The sequence below is a fragment of the Onychostruthus taczanowskii genome, unplaced genomic scaffold (genome assembly GCF_017590055.1).
Source record: "Onychostruthus taczanowskii isolate IOZ18803 unplaced genomic scaffold, ASM1759005v1 scaffold2, whole genome shotgun sequence".
In the NCBI taxonomy this organism is placed as follows: domain Eukaryota; kingdom Metazoa; phylum Chordata; class Aves; order Passeriformes; family Passeridae; genus Onychostruthus; species Onychostruthus taczanowskii.
In genome coordinates, this window is record NW_024499239.1 from 14,761,012 (window position 1) to 14,778,409 (window position 17,398).

General features: G+C 36.3%; 1 protein-coding gene across 6 annotated transcripts in view; it reads left to right on the top strand.

Moving 5' to 3' along the window:
• The window catches only part of FAM184B (family with sequence similarity 184 member B), a 39,367-nt gene that overhangs the window by 15,325 nt on the left and 6,644 nt on the right, over positions 1 to 17,398 (top strand). For 4 of the 6 annotated variants that reach the window (XM_041402440.1, XM_041402442.1, XM_041402443.1 and 1 more), the window contains exons 3-7: positions 6,331 to 6,441; positions 11,201 to 11,413; positions 12,669 to 12,822; positions 13,979 to 14,091; positions 14,505 to 14,746. In XM_041402440.1, coding sequence (XP_041258374.1) covers positions 6,331 to 6,441; positions 11,201 to 11,413; positions 12,669 to 12,822; positions 13,979 to 14,091; positions 14,505 to 14,746 — 833 coding nt within the window. The remainder of the gene's footprint in view (positions 1 to 6,330; positions 6,442 to 11,200; positions 11,414 to 12,668; positions 12,823 to 13,978; positions 14,092 to 14,504; positions 14,747 to 17,398) is intronic. The other 2 variants (XM_041402445.1, XM_041402446.1) reach the window with 1 other exon arrangement.

Consider the following 17,398-nt stretch of genomic DNA (forward strand, 5'->3'; position numbering starts at 1 on the left):
TCCAGCCCTATGATAGCAATCTTGTGTATTAGATAAGAAAACACCTTGAAAGTCTAGACTTGGAGTATTACAGAATAACAAAAATTGTTCCCTAATGGGAAAGAAGATTTTCTTCCTTTGGAGGAAGAGAGCCCCAGAATTCTGCAGGGAGCAGGGTCAGCCCAGTCAGCTGTTCTTCCAAGGCAGCTCTTAACTGTTTTCACCATCTGCCCTCACATCTTGCTTGCCACTATCGTTTTGCTGACGATGCAGAGTTCTGAGCTACTTCTCTGAGGATGTTCTTAGAGGGAGTTCAGCCTTCAATACAGTCCCTACCTCTGTGCTTTACAAGATCAGAGGATGAATTGAATACACCTTCCCCAGCATTATTCAGATTTCATTGTCTCGGTGTGTAGATCTGTAGCAGAACAACCTCTATCTTTTACAGAAAAGTGAAGAGGATACAATGAATGGCAGAGATACAGATAAGCCCTTTTTTTAAATTGAGCCAATCTGTAATATCTTTTTTAGTACTAAAAAGTATCCTGGCTCTGTAGAAGTTGGAAGCATTAGAGGAAAAGAGAGAAAGGAAGATTTTGATTTTTTTTGTGGGTACATTAGGTGACGTTCAGGAAAAATTAAGATTAAACACATGAAAATTTATGTGCATGGTTTACGCTTCTGATTATTGTATAAGATATGCAGTAATTTAGGAACAAATAATGTAAGCTATTACATTATTTGTGGAAGTGGAAGAGGAATTACATTATTTGTAGAAGTGGAAGTAAGAGGATGGTGTCATTAGCAACTTATTTTTTAAATTCGGTTTCAGCTGGATAAAACTGAAATATTTTCTGAAGAACATATGCTTAACTTGTACATTTCAAATCCTCTAAGTCTGTGGAATGAGGCTAATTTACATACCACTGGAGCATATTGCCTTGAATGTTTGAAGAGATACCTTCAAACTAGGATAGATGTGGAAGGAGGGAAAGAGTTAGACATGATGTTGTTTTCTGTTTCTTTACAGTTTGAACAAAAAAAAATTAAAGTTTCTCCTTTCTAAATTGACTATTTCTTATGCCACCATTAAATACATTTTTCAGACTTCTTTGGACAATGGCAGACAGGGAAGTGGAAACATCTTTTTAATCAGAAACACCTTTGAGCATTAGTAAATACTAGCAGGAAAAGCATTTTAAGGCTTGAAAGGTGAAAGGACTATTGATTCAACAAGATGAATTTTCCTGTGTTCTCCTTAGTGTATGCCAAGAGGTTTGGGGCTTTAGATGAAAGGCATTGCATTAGTACACATTTATTATTACTGCTGTAAAAGGGAGAATACAAAGGCTGACAAACCGTTAAGTCTGATCTGTTCAGTCTAGTTTTGGAAGAATTCTGGCATATATGCCAGAGGTAAAAGTAACAACCTTACCTTGAAATTTTGAGCTACAGAGAGTGTTAAATACTGTTAATAAATGAGGTTTTACTTGACATTCATATAGGAAAAAAAGGCAATTTTATCTGAATGAGTATTGCAGTATTATGCTAGACATCTGAAACTGCAGCTAGAACCTCCAGAAATAGAACATTCTGTATGGTTCAAATTTTTTCCATTAGTTATGGAAAGACAACTCCCAGGAAAGTCTGGACACAAGAAGTCCCAGCAAAGTAGGACACAATTTTTTCTGAGTTTAGGCATCTGTATAATGGATTATGTTACAAACTGTTGTATTTGAGCAACTGAAACAGCCCTAATTAATATTCATTAACTTTTGGCATAAATTGTCACGAAATTATTAGAAGTATAACCTATTTCAAGTATAGGATAATCTCAGACATCTTTTAGATGGTAACTATTGATGGGTATTCACTTTACAATGATGCCAACTATGTGTGAGGGAAGGCCTCCACATCATAAGTATTCTGGCAGCAGAGACAGTTTAAGGGTATGGAAGAGCAAAAAAAAAGCATTTAAATCAGCTCTGTAGGTGATTTATATCGTGGAACACCAAGAGAGAAAATGACCATTTATTTCTTATTACAAGAAAATTACATATGTAATAAATGTGAAAGTAATGTCAGGCATATTTTAGGATTTGGAAGTGTAGCTTAAGCGAACACAACAAGAAATTCTGGGATCAAAATGTATACTGAAAAAAGAGGAAGATCTAAGTGTAGTCAAAGAGAGAAATTCACATCAAGCAAAGGAAATCCTGCATAAAGCAGGTAAGATACTCATTAATGTCATTCTAAAGTATTTTCCATGTTAGTAGTCACTGATATTGGAAATTCTGCAAGTTATTTATGCTACTTGAAATGTAAATTTTGGTACTACAGAAGATAGGGAAGTTACATTGAATTCCCAAAGCAAAGCTGTTACAAAAGTAGATGAACTGAAACATCAAATAACGCAGCTGCAGCAAATGACTTGTACCAAAGAGAGTCAGGAAAAGAGCAGCTCTGAAGATGTGCAAGAGCTTTAACAGGTGATTTGCTCTCAGCTACTCAAAGGCATGGCATACCAAAAGAACTGAAATCAACGTAGTTTTTTTTATGATTGATGACTTTATTGTACAGAATTCAATCCTGTAGGATTCCCAGATCCCTGAGCTCATTCAGTGGAACACTGACTTGTGTTCATAATGTGAAGTACCTGAGTTCCTGCAAAGACAGCGAAGGAGTCCTTGGGCTAGACCAGGGCATAGTGTTCAACTGCTTCTGTAACCAAATCCTTAAAGAGAACAATGTCTAAGGCAGACTTTCTCTGCTGAGGTCAAGCTGGAATACTGATTTATTTATTTTTAAATATAGAAAATGGTTATTCTGAAAAGCTGTGCAGAAATGATAGCATTAATTAACTCAGTAAAATGAGGAATGTGTGTATGCTGAGAGTGCCCTCTGTACAATATCTCCCCTTAGGCAACTGTTCAGCCCTGAATCTTTTCTATATTTTTTAGTTCTCTTTAACTATTGTTAAGCTGCCATTTAGGAAAATTAGACTTGGCATCACAGTCAGCAAATCATCTACTCTACTTTTTCATAGGACTAAGGATGTCCTTGAGGGAGTCTGCATGGTTGGAAGTGAGTTGCACACCCAAGCTCAAGCCAGAACAGCAAAAAATCCCAAATAATCCCTAGACTGCAGAAGAGGCTTACCATCCTGAATCAGTACAGTTCTACATTTTTAACTAAAATAAAGCCAATATTTTTCAATGGAGTATTGCCACCTAAATAGTATTTTCACTGCAAAATAGACTACTGTGACCCCAGAGTTCTACCCTGGGGTTTTTTTTACAATATATCTAGTGTGTTTTATAGGCTGTGGAAACTGTAGCTGTTTACAAGGAGGGTATGAATAAAAGAAAGAACTTTTTTTGTAAAATCAAGCATCAGTCCTATAAGGAAAAGATTTGTTTGAAGGAATAGCTGTTAAAAGGAATGGTAATCATGTAACGAAGGCTACAAAGGAAATCATGCCAGTCTAAAACTTCATGGAATTGGAAAAAAAAATAGCAGAAGGTAGGAATGTTCTTCTATTTATAGATGTTTTAATTCATCTGGTTTTAATCTTATTGGTCACAGCAACATCATTTGAATTATGCTCACTGTAGGCACTTTGAATTAACACAAAATGCCAGGATGTTCTTGCTACAGAAAGAATAAATAAATAAAAGAGTCAGACTGATTTATTTCTGTGAAAAGCTCTAAAGACAGAAAGGTGAATTTATCCTTGATGGGATAAATGGCCTTCTTAGCAATACTTATCCTTGCATTCTTTGCATGTGGCAGTTGGAGTGTTTTATATCAGATCCTTCCTGACGAAGAATGTATTGTCGGTGTTATTCCAATTGCTGAGTTAAATTTTCATGGATTGCTGCTGGGAAACACTCAGATAAATTTATTTAATCAGAATTTTGTATTGATTAGGCAGAGGATCTAATTCTGCAAAGTGTTGGCAAATTAATTCAGAGTGCATGTGTTACCAATGAAATTACAACTATTTACAATGCATATATATATATATATATATATGTGTATATATATTTGTCCCTATTTAACTTTAGTCAGAAAGAAGGCTCATCTTCTTGTAGATCCAAACAGCTTACCTCAGCAATACCTTTTTCTCAGTGTGTTTTAAGTGTTATTTTTGTTGTTGATATGCATTAGCAGCAATTGGCTTAAGAGATTCTTCAAAGAATTTCACTTTCATCGGAGCTGCTGTCTGTGACTGAATTCTTTGGCTTTAGGAAATTTGCAGTCTCTAATGCTTTTGTGCAGCAGGAACCTAAACGTGAGCTGAATTCTGTTCAAAGGGAGGATAACCTTGAAGCAGATGTTTAGTTTTAAGCATGTGCTTTAATGACTAGTGGAGCTCACAAGTCAGTGCATGTCTGTGATTTGCCAAATTTGAGCATAAGCTAAGGGGGAAGTTAGGTTCTGACTCCTAATGGACTTCGGTGTTCATCAAAGATCTTCTGGACAGAAAAAGAAGGTTAATTTCAGCAGTTTGTAGAATGGGACAATAAGGCTACTGCTCAAGTGGTTTTTAGACCCTTCTTGGTGCTAAGAATGAACTTCTACCCATTTTCTGCAGTTGACACTACTATAACTTTCCGAGTTCAGTATTTACTTGAGAATAATTAACACTTGCTGACAAGTTGGGAAGTCATAAAAAGCAAGCAGCTGCTGTCCCTAAATGCTGAGCTTCATAGTACCTGCCCAGTCTTGGAAACTAGGAATTTTGTGTTTAGTGCTTGCTAAAAGAATTAATTTCCATGAAACTGCATTTATACATTTTTACAATCTTATTTGTCAAAATTGAACCTGGGTGAGTAAATTATTTTATCTGCTTGTGGAATGGCTCACTTTTCATCAGTATCTGAAGATGCAGTCCTTCAAGATACATAGTTACCCTAGTGAAACCTCATGGAAATGACTTTGCCTTTTATATAGTGTATTTCACTTATTATTAGCTTGTACATGTATTATTAAAATTATGCCAGGCTGAAGCTCTTCGTGTGCGTCAGATTGAATTTAAGTATCACACACTTCATACTTTAGAAAAAAGGCATACTAGCAGACATTTTTTAAAATATAAATAAATATTATAATAAATATCATTACTTAAAAATATTATTACTTACAATAGTATCTTCTTAGAGATTCATATTAATCAGAAAAATATTGAGCTAGTAAAACAAATAAAATTACAAATTTTTTCATTATTGATGCTGTTTATATCCTCTTATTCAACTAAGGCCTGTAACAGCTGTTAAGGAAGCGTTATATCTATGTTTCCAGATAGAAAAATTGAGATACAAAGAAAGTCAGTTGACAGAGATGAAGTGGGAATGTTGCACCTGATTTTCATGTTTTCATCAAAAAGACAGTTATATCTGCTCCTTTTTGTACAGACAAAACTAAAGCTAATTCCACCCTTGCAATATCCATGTATCTCTTTAATTCCATCCTTTAATTGCTACCTAAGTTTTATACAGGGGTGTGTGAGAAGGAGCTGTACAGGATGGGGGAGGTGTTAAGTCGTTATTTTTTTCAGTTTCCTTCATTTGTAGTGCATGAAGGCACTGTAGAATGTTTTTTGAGTTTGCAAATTTGCACAAATAGGAAGAGCAAGCACACTAATGAATTTGTAATGCATGTCACTTCCGGAAGTTTCTAGAAGTTGCACATTCAGTCTTTCTACAATAAGTAATTGCTAACACTTGCTACAAACAATTGCTACAAGCTCTTGGTCACTGTCTTGCAACTGATGCTCTCATTGATTTTTTTTAACTATTTCCAGCAACATTGCAATTTTACAATCCTCTTTTTTTTATTATTTTATTTTCTTTTTACTTCCTCACCATTATTTTCTTTATGGATGCTGTCAGATATTGCTTCCTTTGATTCTCTTTCCACTAATTGCCCATTAGTCATCTTGTTATTTATATGGCTAATGTATATTTATGGTTTTTCAGGTCTTGTGGGTGACTCTTGCATACTAAATAATTTTTGAAGATTAACACCACTCTAGGGAAAACAGTCTGACTCTTCATGCTGTACAGTTTTACACCTTAAGGAAGCTTTCAGTAGAAGATTAGGATGATGTGAGCTATATTGTCTCACAGTAATACTGGAAAGAAGCAAGCCAAACTGTTAATATATTTTAAATTAAATAACACAAGTGACAATAAATGACAGTAGCATGTAATGTTGTGCACACTTCTGTATTATCTAGGTTAAGGTAGAAGAAATGTGTTCTTTTTCATGTTGCATGTTTTGTCCCATCTATTGCATGCTCTTGTCTTTTCTTCTTTTTTTTTTATTTTTTTTTATTTTTAATTTTAGGAGCTCCAGACACAGCTAGATGAATTTAAAAGAAAATCCGAGTGTGAACTAAAGCAACTAGAGAAAGAGAAAGAAGTTCTAACTGGGAAACTTCAAAACTCTTCACTTGAGGTAAACTGGGCATAAATATAATGCAGTAATAAAAAGTCTCTTCATTTTTCATCCCATCTGAGAGATTCTAGGTTAGATCTTAATGCTACTTGTTGTGTCTATCATTCAATAAAATATGCAAGGACTCCAAATAGAAATAACAGAAATAACTGCTTCTAAATATCTCTGAAGAGTTTGACAAGCCTATTTATTTCATATATTACTCTTTGGAGATGTGCTAAGGTGAGGAGTTTGGCTATAGTAGGGTTGCAGAGTGACTCTGATTGTTTGTTTATTTACAAGCAAAATTAGAATCTTCCTTACAACTCCTGTTAACTTTCTGATTTTTTTTTAAAGCATAGAGATGTATCTTCACTGATTCTAACCAGTTTCACTTCCCTCAGGTTCAGTGGGAGTTTGCATGGCAACAACTCTGCAAAAGGTGAAGACCTAGATCTTCTTCAGTTGACATTTGTAGCCTCTCAGTGGCCATAATAAATTCTTGCTGAGTATTTAAAGACAGAGAAAGGACAGATAGGACAGATAGGCTCATGAGGAAGCTAAGCAAAACATTGTCCTCCCTTTACTGCCTCCACTTTCCCACATGCCACTACTACCCCTTGGTGTGCATGTTCCAGCAATCAGGGCATGGGTTGTGCTCATTTATGGTAAGCCACACCTGGTTTTTCTCCCATCTGTGCTACACTAGCTCTACTAGTTATGAGTGCAGCATGGGTTTTTCATTTTTATTTCTTCTCTAAAACATTCTGTTAACATACATTCTGTTATCAAACAGTGACATTCTGACATTCTGTCTGTTTCTCAGTCTTACAAATACAGAATTTAAGTGTAGTTTAATGTTCTGAAATTTCTGGCTATTTTAAAGTTTCATTACACATTTCTGCATGCCACTTCTCTGTAAGAATTTTGGGTCAATCCAACCTATGTTGGCCTATTCAGAGTGAAAGGTTTATGACATGAAGGTTTATTCCTCAGGTTTTGCAAATGCAGAAAATAAGGTCGTGAATAGTCAAATTACTTTTCTTGAAATCACATGTTCAGGACAGTAAAATATGAAGGAAACTTATGTTTTCTAACTGTTCATCCAGTCGCATCACAAGATCATGGTAAATTAGCAAAGAGTGCTGGAAAATTATTGCCACCATAAACATAAATAATATTAAATAGTACATAGCATGCCATATGTCACGTTCACAGAGCCATGGTAAATATGAAGATACCCTAAGAAACATTTTATTGTATCTTAGAATCTGACTGATCTCAAAAAGGGGAAATGCTACATTTGAAGAGAAATTTTGCATTTTTGTTGATTACTCCAAAAGTTACTTTCTGATCTAACTACTTGGCAATATTGCCAGGGTAGTGAAGTCATTTCAACTTGTAATAGTTTCCTGCTGTAGGTACATGAATATTCACAGCCAAGAAAGCACCATTTACTATATAGTATTATGTTTCACTTAGGGCATGTTTCCCATCTGGGAACCTTTGCAATGGCTCAGCCCAGAGCTTCCGCCTCAGAGGTTAGGCAATGTGCTGTTACTAATCCAGTTCTAACCTGGATACAATTTCAGACCTAAAAATAGCTTCTTTGGCTGCCTAAGACCCGTTTTTGGTTTGGCTGACATAGCTGGAGCATTATGCAGAGTAGACAGAAGAATGATAATTTCATCTCTCTAGGGTTGCACTTCAAACTGGCAGAATTTCTGTATTAATAAGATTTTTATGGATAAAGAAATCAGACTTCATCTGTTTGGTCATTTGGAAGGAAAGATGTGAGATCCTGTGTGGGTTGAATGCTAATTCATTAGGGCCCTCCAGTTCCTTGGTTTTGAACTACAGGATCTCTTCAGCATGTGTTAGAGGATATTGGTGCCACAACTCAAAAAAAATACGAAGCTATTAGAAAGTGTCCAAAGGATGGCTACAGGGATAGTGAAGGGACTTGAGGGGAAGCTGTGTAAAGAGCAGCTGAGGTCACTTGGTCTCTTTAGCCTGGAGGAAACTGAAGGGAGACCTCATTGCAGTCCAGAACTTCCTTATGAGGGGAAGAGGAGGGGCAGACACTGATTTCTGTCTCTGGGGACCAGTGACAAGACCCAGAGGAATGGCCTGAAGCTGTCAGGGAAAGTTTAGGTTGGATATAGGTTTTTCTCCAAGAGGGTGGTTGGGCACTGGAACAGGCTCTCCAGTGAAGTGGTCACAGCCATCAAACTGACAGAATTCAAGGAGTGTTTGGGCAATGCTCTCAGGCACATGGTGTGACTCCTGCAGATGGGGCTGTGCAGGCCCAGGAGTTGGGCTTCTATGATCCCTGTGGGGATGGCTGTGCAGGCCCAGGAGTTGGGCTTCTATGATCCCTGTGGGCCCCTTCCAGCTCAGAATATTCTATGTTTCTGTTTCATTCTGGAATTAGAAGATACATAAAACATCAGCTTGTCATGATACATCTTCGTATGTGGTTGATCCTTTGCGTGAGGAGGCTCCTTGGATGAGTGAAGAGACATGAATCTTGACTCCATGTTTCAGAAGGCTGGTTTATTATATTATGATATATATTATATTAAAATGATATATTAAAGCTATATTAAAAGAATAGAGAAAAAAGGATTCATCAGAAGGCTAGAAAGAACAGGAATGGAATGCAATAACAAAGGCTTCTGGCTCCCAGAGTCCGAGCCAACTGACTGTGATTGGCCATTAATTAGAAACAACCAACATGCGCCAATCACAGATGCACCTGTTGCATTCCACAGCAGCAGATAGTTATTGTTTACATTTCTCTCCTGAGGCTCCTCAGCTCCTCAGGAGAAAAATCCTAGCAAAGGATTTTTCATAAAATATCATAGCTACATTCATACAATGCCCAGAGTTTCTATGCACCTTGAAGATTCCACCAAATAGCAGCCAAAAATCACAGTCAGAAATTCCTCTGGTCAGGAATTGCCACAAGTTTAGGAATATTGTTTACTGTGAACATAATTGAAGAAACTCTGAAATAAGCCTAAAAAACCTGTGAAATACCATTAATTTTGTTTTTATTTCTTATGCCATATTACTCTTTATGTTATGTTGGGTAATGTTTCCATCTCTGAGATCACTTTATGCAATTCTGGTAGATAAAAGTGAATTAGTAATGGAATTAAAGTACATTTTTTTCAAGAACTTTTGTTTTGCAGCAGGAGGACATTATAAAACACAAAATCCCAGAGTGTTGTTGCTTTGTTAATAATGAAAACATCCAAATAGATTCTGGACTGATATGAGCTGGCAGAGTTTCATTGGCTGAAATGCTACTTTACCAACTTAAGCAAATTGAGCGTCTGGCTATCTGTTTAGAAGTCAGGAAGTGCAAAAAATTACTGGGGCACTGCAAAACATTCCAGAGAAGAATTTTCACTGGTGGATTTGAAAACCTTTTTAATTGCAAGACAGGAGGAAGAAACCTGATAGGATGGAATCGTTTGTTTCTTAACCTCTGTTAGAAGTACAAGGATTCATGAGAATGTCGTTGTATGCCTGTACATTTCTTAATAACTGAAAAACAATGGTATTAAAACTACTTTTCAATCTGATTTATTACTACATTATGTTCCCAGCTTAGCCTGTTTCTAGTTAGTATGATCTTTTGTTTCATGTTAGAAGTCCTTTGGGCCAGTACTTGTCTGTGAAGAGTTGGGGAAGTTTATAACAACATGACCACAGATGGAGTTTATATAGGCCTCTGTTGGTCTTTCCTGCCTAGCTGACTAATTTGCTTTAGAAGTATTCCAAGTAATGTTTTTCCTGTTTCAAATTTTTCTATTATAAAATATACAGCCTTTTTTTCTGACACAATTTTTTCAGTCCCTTTATTTTCAGGAAGCCCATAAAAAATGCATACTTGAGTGTAGTTATGCTAATGCATATTGTGTCAGCTGATAGGAGGGACTGTACAGCATTAAGTCTTTCACATCAAAGGTTAGGTTTATAAGGAACTGCAGTAGCTAAAAATTTTAGTGTTTCTTTTCTTTATACAGGAAAATATTGGCTTGAGTTCAATAGGTGTGAAAACAAAGTAGATTTTTTGCCTGTAACCAGAAACCAAAGTGCCTCTGATTAAATCTTGTGATTTACCACATATTTCTTTAAAAAGTAATTAAAAAAAATGAATCATCTCTTGAAACAAAAGTATGGTTGGCAAGTGGCTCTGGCATCTGCCTATTCTTGGAGTGTATCCAGGCCACAGACAGATCCCATTACACAGATATATTAAAGACATTTAATGTTTTTCATTACAAATACTATTTGGCAATTATTCTTCATAGCTCGATCAGGAAAATTGGAAAATTGGTTTCATTGGATGACACAATGGAAGAAGCCAAGAGACAACTGGATGAATAGTGAACTTAAACTCAGTCTGAGACAGGTGAAGCTAGGTGCTCTTTCAAATTAAATACATCAGTTTGTTGGATAGTTTCAGCAAAGCCTTAGGCCTGCCTTCTGGCTTGTGCCGTATTATTGTGCAAATTGAACTATGGATTGTACCTATGAGATGGAGATGATTTGAAATTTTTAAAAAGTACTTGATGAGCAACAGACAATATATGCAAAAAGGTTGTCATTCTTTACTGAAAAAAAGGGCTCCTTGCACAAAACAAGCATCATACTATTTTTTCATAGAGCAGCACAAGCTCATAAAGTGTATTCAACTTTACATAATTCCTTTCCACTGTGAATGCAGCTTAATTAATCCTATCCTGCTGACTTACTTTTCTGGAAGGTGGCTCAGCTGAAGCAAATATTAGAACAACAAGCAAATAATTTCAAGGAGTCACTGAAGAAACATAATCTACAGTCCAACAAAGAAAAAGAGAAACTTTTGCAGGACCTTCAAAACACCATTAAAGAAAACCAAAATGTTAAACTGCAGTTGGAGGCATCACATCAAAAAGTCTTAAAAATGTTGGAGAAAAGCAAGAATCAGGAACTCAAGGTCAGTTTACTACATACTAATGTTAAAAAAATACATATATTTATGGGGTAAACAATCTAAGTGAGAGCCAATTATCAAAACTCAGTTATCTCCAATTAGTTTAATGATGGGTTGCTATTGTTGCACATAATTAATTATTCTGTGATTTTGCAACCTCCTCATCATCAGGCTGGGAGGGGTGGGTTGGTTGGTGGTTTGTGGGATTTTTGTTTTGTTTTTTAATAATTTCAACATTTTAACTTAGACAACATTGTGAATATATTATACCCTACAGTTAGGCTGTAATGAATACAAGCTCCTTTATCTGTGCACCTGCTTCAGAAATACAAGGGAACTCAGGAGTGTATTAATAACAGGACTCAGTTTTATTATGTTTCATCCATTATTAATTTATACATAAATATTTAAGAAGTATAATAGAAACATATAGTGATGTGTATTGCCTTATATTCCTTCAAGAAATCATTTCACTAACAGGATAGCCAAAGCTTTTAAAGGTCCAAGTGAATTGATTTCAGTGACGAAATGTTAATGCAATATACTGAAGTTCTAAAGACTGTTGCTGTCCAAGAAAAAATCATCTTGAAAAATGTACACATGATTGTGACATGGAGTTCAGATGTCCCTGTTGGTTCCCACAGTTTAGTACATTAACATATGAAACATAGGTAATAAAAACACCCTAAGTAGAATTTAATATCTTGTTTATATATTCCAAATAAAATTCCAGTTTTGACAAAACCAAGCTGAAGGCAGTGAGTTGGTGAGAATGAAACTGAGGATAGGAGTTTTGTTTCAGAGCCACTATCATTTGCAGAGCTCCATCATTTGCAGTGTACCAGCAGTACTTCTAATGACAGTGGAAGCGTGACCCAAGAGTGATTCAAGGAAAGATAGATGCCTTTGTCTGACACACTGTGATAAGTAATGGCAAACAAGTCAAATCTGGAGGCCTTTGTATGAAAAATAAAACTTTCTTTCTAATGTCAAATAGTGCAAAGATATCAGTGTTATTATTTCACTATGCTCAACAAATCTAAGAGGTGATACACTGATAATTTATCTTGTACCTATTAAGTGTTAATTTTCAACTTCAGCTCATTTTTATGCTTGCATTGATAAAATGTCTTGAAAACTGGTGATGAAAATTAAAGTTCTACAATGAAATGCCAGATTCATCCTAGCACTACAAGCAAAACAACAATCTGATAAACAGACTCCAACTACTTTGTTTTGGGGGGACTTTTGCTTTCAGGAGACAGAAGAACGTTTGAAAAAGGAATTTAATGAGACTTTGAAGATCCAACATCAGTCTCATAGGCTGGAAATACAAACCTTGGAAGAGAAAGCAAAGAAAGAATTGCATGATGAACTTGAGCAGATACAAAAGCAGCAAACCCTGTTGCTAGGTATAGTGCCTCATGTCTTGCACAGTTCCTACTGCTTGATTGTATATGTGCTGAGAACCACTGACTTTCGTCCCATTCATTTTCTTTCCCATTTTCTGGGTGCTCAAATCTTTGTTAATCTCTTATTTCATACCCTGCAATTTCAACAATATAATCTTAATATTCTTTGTTAACCAAGCTTTCAATTGTCAGCAGCAAAATGTTGCTGAGAGAGTAGTATGGTGTACAGCATTCAAGTATGCATTATCAGGCATATTAGATTGGAAAATTATAATTAGTTTATGTGATTTTCCTCTTCTTTTGCTATGTTGAGATGAATTTTTATATGTGCTTCAAGTCTGCTCTGTTGAGTTCAGCAGTGGAGATCAGTTGCTCCCTATGTACTGTTTAGTCAGTTTCAAAAGTGCCCAAAACTGTTTAGAACTAAACAGAGCACTGCACTAGCAAGATGTGTAATATCTCCAGGTTTAATCTCAGGTTATTAAAGCTCATCTATAAAATGGGGTTTTTTTAATTAAATAAAGAATAATTTGAAAGCATTTTACATACAAACTGAATTTTATTCTTGGAGTTTTTTTCCACCGGTAGTTAAAATTTGCTAGAAAGATTTCTTGCTCTCTAAAGTTTAGACTTTGAATAGATAGATTCTCTTCTTCAAGAAAAATTGTAGGGAGACAACAGAGATAAAAACTTTTTTCTTCGTGTATTTGAAAAACTTGTACCTAATATACCCAAAAGTTGCAGTATATGACAGGTGAGCTTGAATAAACATTGTACTTCTCTAACACAAGCAGAGCTTTCCTCAGTCTGCATTATGGCCCTCTGTAGAACACCAGTTGAATTAACAGGGAAGCTGAGGGGTTCTAATCTTCAAGATTAGAATAAACAATGGTGGTGATGGAGTCTGCAATACAACTGCCACAGAATTACCTCTCTGACTCTGATGTGGACTCATTGCTTTTGTAGCTCCATATCACGTTACTATTGCTCAGCTGAGTTACCTCTCTAGTAAAAGGAGGCCATTATGCGTAATGGGGAAGGAGTTGAGGAACAAAGCAAAATGTAAGGAGTTAATGTTTTCATCTACATTCCCTGTATCTGCCTTCCCCATCCAGCTGGCCTCTGACTGCCTAAATGACTGTCTGATTGTTACTAGGATCTCTAAGGATGGAACTCTCCGAGCAACAGACATCATGCACAAACCTAAAGAAACAAATAGAAGAACTACAAATGGAGCTGAGGAGTGTGAGGACACTGAAGAAGCAACAGGCAAGTGACCAGTTTGTACTTCATTGCCATGCTGTGTTTAGCAAAAGCAATAGTATAGAATTTCTCTCTCCAGTGATAAAAAAAGTCTCTTCCAGAAATGGAATGGGTTTTCTGCCTTTACGTCTCACTTGAAATGTTTATAATTTTTTACCCTGTAGGCAGGCTTTTTCTTTGCTAGTAAAGATCTGAATTTACAAAAGAAGTAAATGACTGAATGTTACAATAAAATAAATTCTGTGGAGACTATAGAATATATTCAGGAACTTTTGATCCCTGCTTTTGTCTTGCACATATGTAGCATGGCACATATAACTGAAAAATCAAATCACAAAAATGCAATGCACACAATTCCAGGAAGATATTAATATTAAAAATAAGAGTCTGTGAATAACTAAATGTGGCCTTTTTCTTAGGAAGGAAGTAGCCAAAGCCAGATCAGATCTCTTCACGATGAACTGGAAAAATGTCAGAGTGAAATTTCTGAACTCAAGAGAGAGAATTTACTTTTGAAGGACACAATGGAGCTGCTCAGTGCTGAGTTGGAGTCACAGAAGCAAGAAGCTGCACAGCTTCAGGACAGAGATAAACAGCATAGAAGGTTTGCCTTGAATTCACACTTGAGAGTGCTATCTAGAGGTTCAATAATAATGCCAGAGTGAGTGGTGTTGTTCTAAGTGTGATGCATGTCAGAATCTTTCCTTTCTAAAGTACTAATTTTAAAAGCTAGGAATTTTGCAAAATCAGTAGTTCATTTCACATTTTCCTCCAGCCATAATAGATGCATTTGAACTAATTGTTCATTATATGTTACAGAAAAGTATGTCTAGTGTATCCCCACAGGAGTGACCTAAGAAAATGTGCATAATGTCAGCCTTTCAAAGGCACTGGAAGACATAAATCCCAAACTCACCGAAGAGCTATTAAAAAAAACATAGAAGTCTCTGAGAATAAATACCAGGTTTTTACACGTACTCTGTAGCTGAAACCAATGAACTGTCAATTCAAAGGGAACACTTGAGAATGCCATATATTCCCTGTAAGAGTTTGCTTTGGCTGTAGCAGTCAGCTTTGCATTGGGGAAGTAAGGGCAGTGCCAGTGGATACTGACAGTGCCTCTGGGCTGATGGTGAGCCTGCTACTGTGAGAGGCTGTCAGGACACAGGAAAGGCAAGGTGACTTTAGTCTTGGCCATCTTGTAGAAGGTAAACCATGTCTTAGTGTAGCCACAGGCTCAGCACACGTGGTGCAAATGGGTCTTCCCTTTTCTGTTCAGGAAAAGTGCAGAATCCCAGGATCAATTAGGCTGGAAAAGACCTCTGAGATTATTGAGTCCAACCTTTAACCAAACACCACCATGTCAACTAGGTGCCCATGGGCAATGGCACTAGGTGCCACGTCCAGTATTTCCTTAAACACTTCTGGGCAGCCCATTCCAATGTCTAATCATGCTTCCTTTGAAGAAATTCTTTCTACTATCCAACCTAAACCTCCCCTGGCATGACCTAAAAGGAGACAAGACTGGGTTCACTGCCCACTGCATTTGTATGGCTGTTGAATCCTTTGAAATTTCTGGATGAACATACTTAACACATTCTCTTTGTAGAGAGACTGAGGCTTCTGGTGTGTGGGTACCTTTCAATTCATTTTTGCAATGGTGTAGAATGTATGCCCCTAACTCCACAAGCTGTATATATAAAAGAATTTCTGAAGAGTATGCCCTTCAAGTAATCTTTAAAATGATGGCCCATATAGTCCAGAGAAAAGCACTCAACGGATAGAATGTCTCTCTGCAGACTGTCAGAGTGGCCAGAGTAAGTCCATTCCTGTCTACCAGTCAGTAGATAACTTTTTTTTTTTTGCCATTGCACTCTTTGGAGAGTTACTTCAAAGTGAATTTCATTTCAAGCTTTTGAAGCAAGATCAACAGAGAGAATTGCAAACCAGAGAGTTTCATTAATGCCCTCAAGCTACCTTGAAGGAATTTAGAGCTTCTGTTCATGAAGAGAAGAATTATTCGCGTGTCAGTGCTGAGGTCTAAAAGGCCTCAAATGCTAAGGCTGCTGGGCTGGAGGATTTTCTTTAGAGGAATGAATGGTGTAGCTCTACTACAATAAGCATTTGGGAAGGAAGCATTAATGGAAATTATGTAAGGAGAAACCCTTCCAATAAATGGAGGTAGGATGAAAGCACTGAAGTGGACCTCAGTGCCTGATTCAGGCTGCTCTGAAATTAACCCATGGAAGACTTGAAAAACTAACTTGCAGCTCTTGTTTTGTTTTTGCCAGACTAATAATTTGTGTAGGGGAATAGTTAAATTGGTGCATATAAGTAATTGCTATTTTTCTTTTAACAATAGTGCCCCTGTCTTATGCCAGTTTCTTTTCTGATTTGAAAGCTGATAGTGGCTCGTTACTTGCATGTGACAATTTTTTATAACAAATTACTTAAAATTACTAGTCCTACTCTTGCCAAGTAAGTGAAACCCATAATCTGCTTGAAGCAATAATTCCTCTTTCAATTCTCTTGAACTGTGTGAATTCCACCTCCAGTACAAAAAGCTTTTACAAGGATGAGGATAAGAGCAGACAAAGGTGGTTTTATGGGAAGAGAGAACAAGTCTACAAATGGCTCTTCTGAAGGAGCATATTCTACTCCTGAATATTAATTTCAAGGAATCCTTCTCCATTTTTTACCCTTATTCTTCTGCTGCTTATTTTATGCTAAGTGCCAAATTAGTCACTTCCATGGCTGTGCTCTAATATCAAGGGGAGAAACCTTTCATGGACCTTTTGGTCTTTCCTGAAGCCTTTCAAAAACAAGTGAAACAGGATTGGGAATACATTAAAAAGAAGATGGGGAAAATGAAAGATAAGCTTAATGTCTTTTGTGAAAATTGCAATTGTTAATATGCTGAGTTGAGCATGTGAGTTTTAATTAGTAAACCATAGAACATGGGCTCTCTATTGAGTCAATGAAAAAGTTTCTCCAAGTAATGGCAAACAAAAATCAAACTATGATTCTTCAATAGATGCCTATTGCTTTTGGGATTGGTATTAGAATGCAGTGTTATGGTTAGACTTAAGAAAATATTAGACATTTTTTAGTTTTCAGTTTATGGTCTTAATCATATAGCAGTATCTTCCAAAATATATTGTGTGAAAAGATTAATGTTATAGTTAAAAGCATTTTTACAACACTGATAGGCAGTATGTAGTGAAATATATCACGAGAGCCTCATGTTAAAATGCCAGATATTTCAACATGGTTTTGCTTAATACAAATAAGTTCCTATGGTACTTTGTTGTCA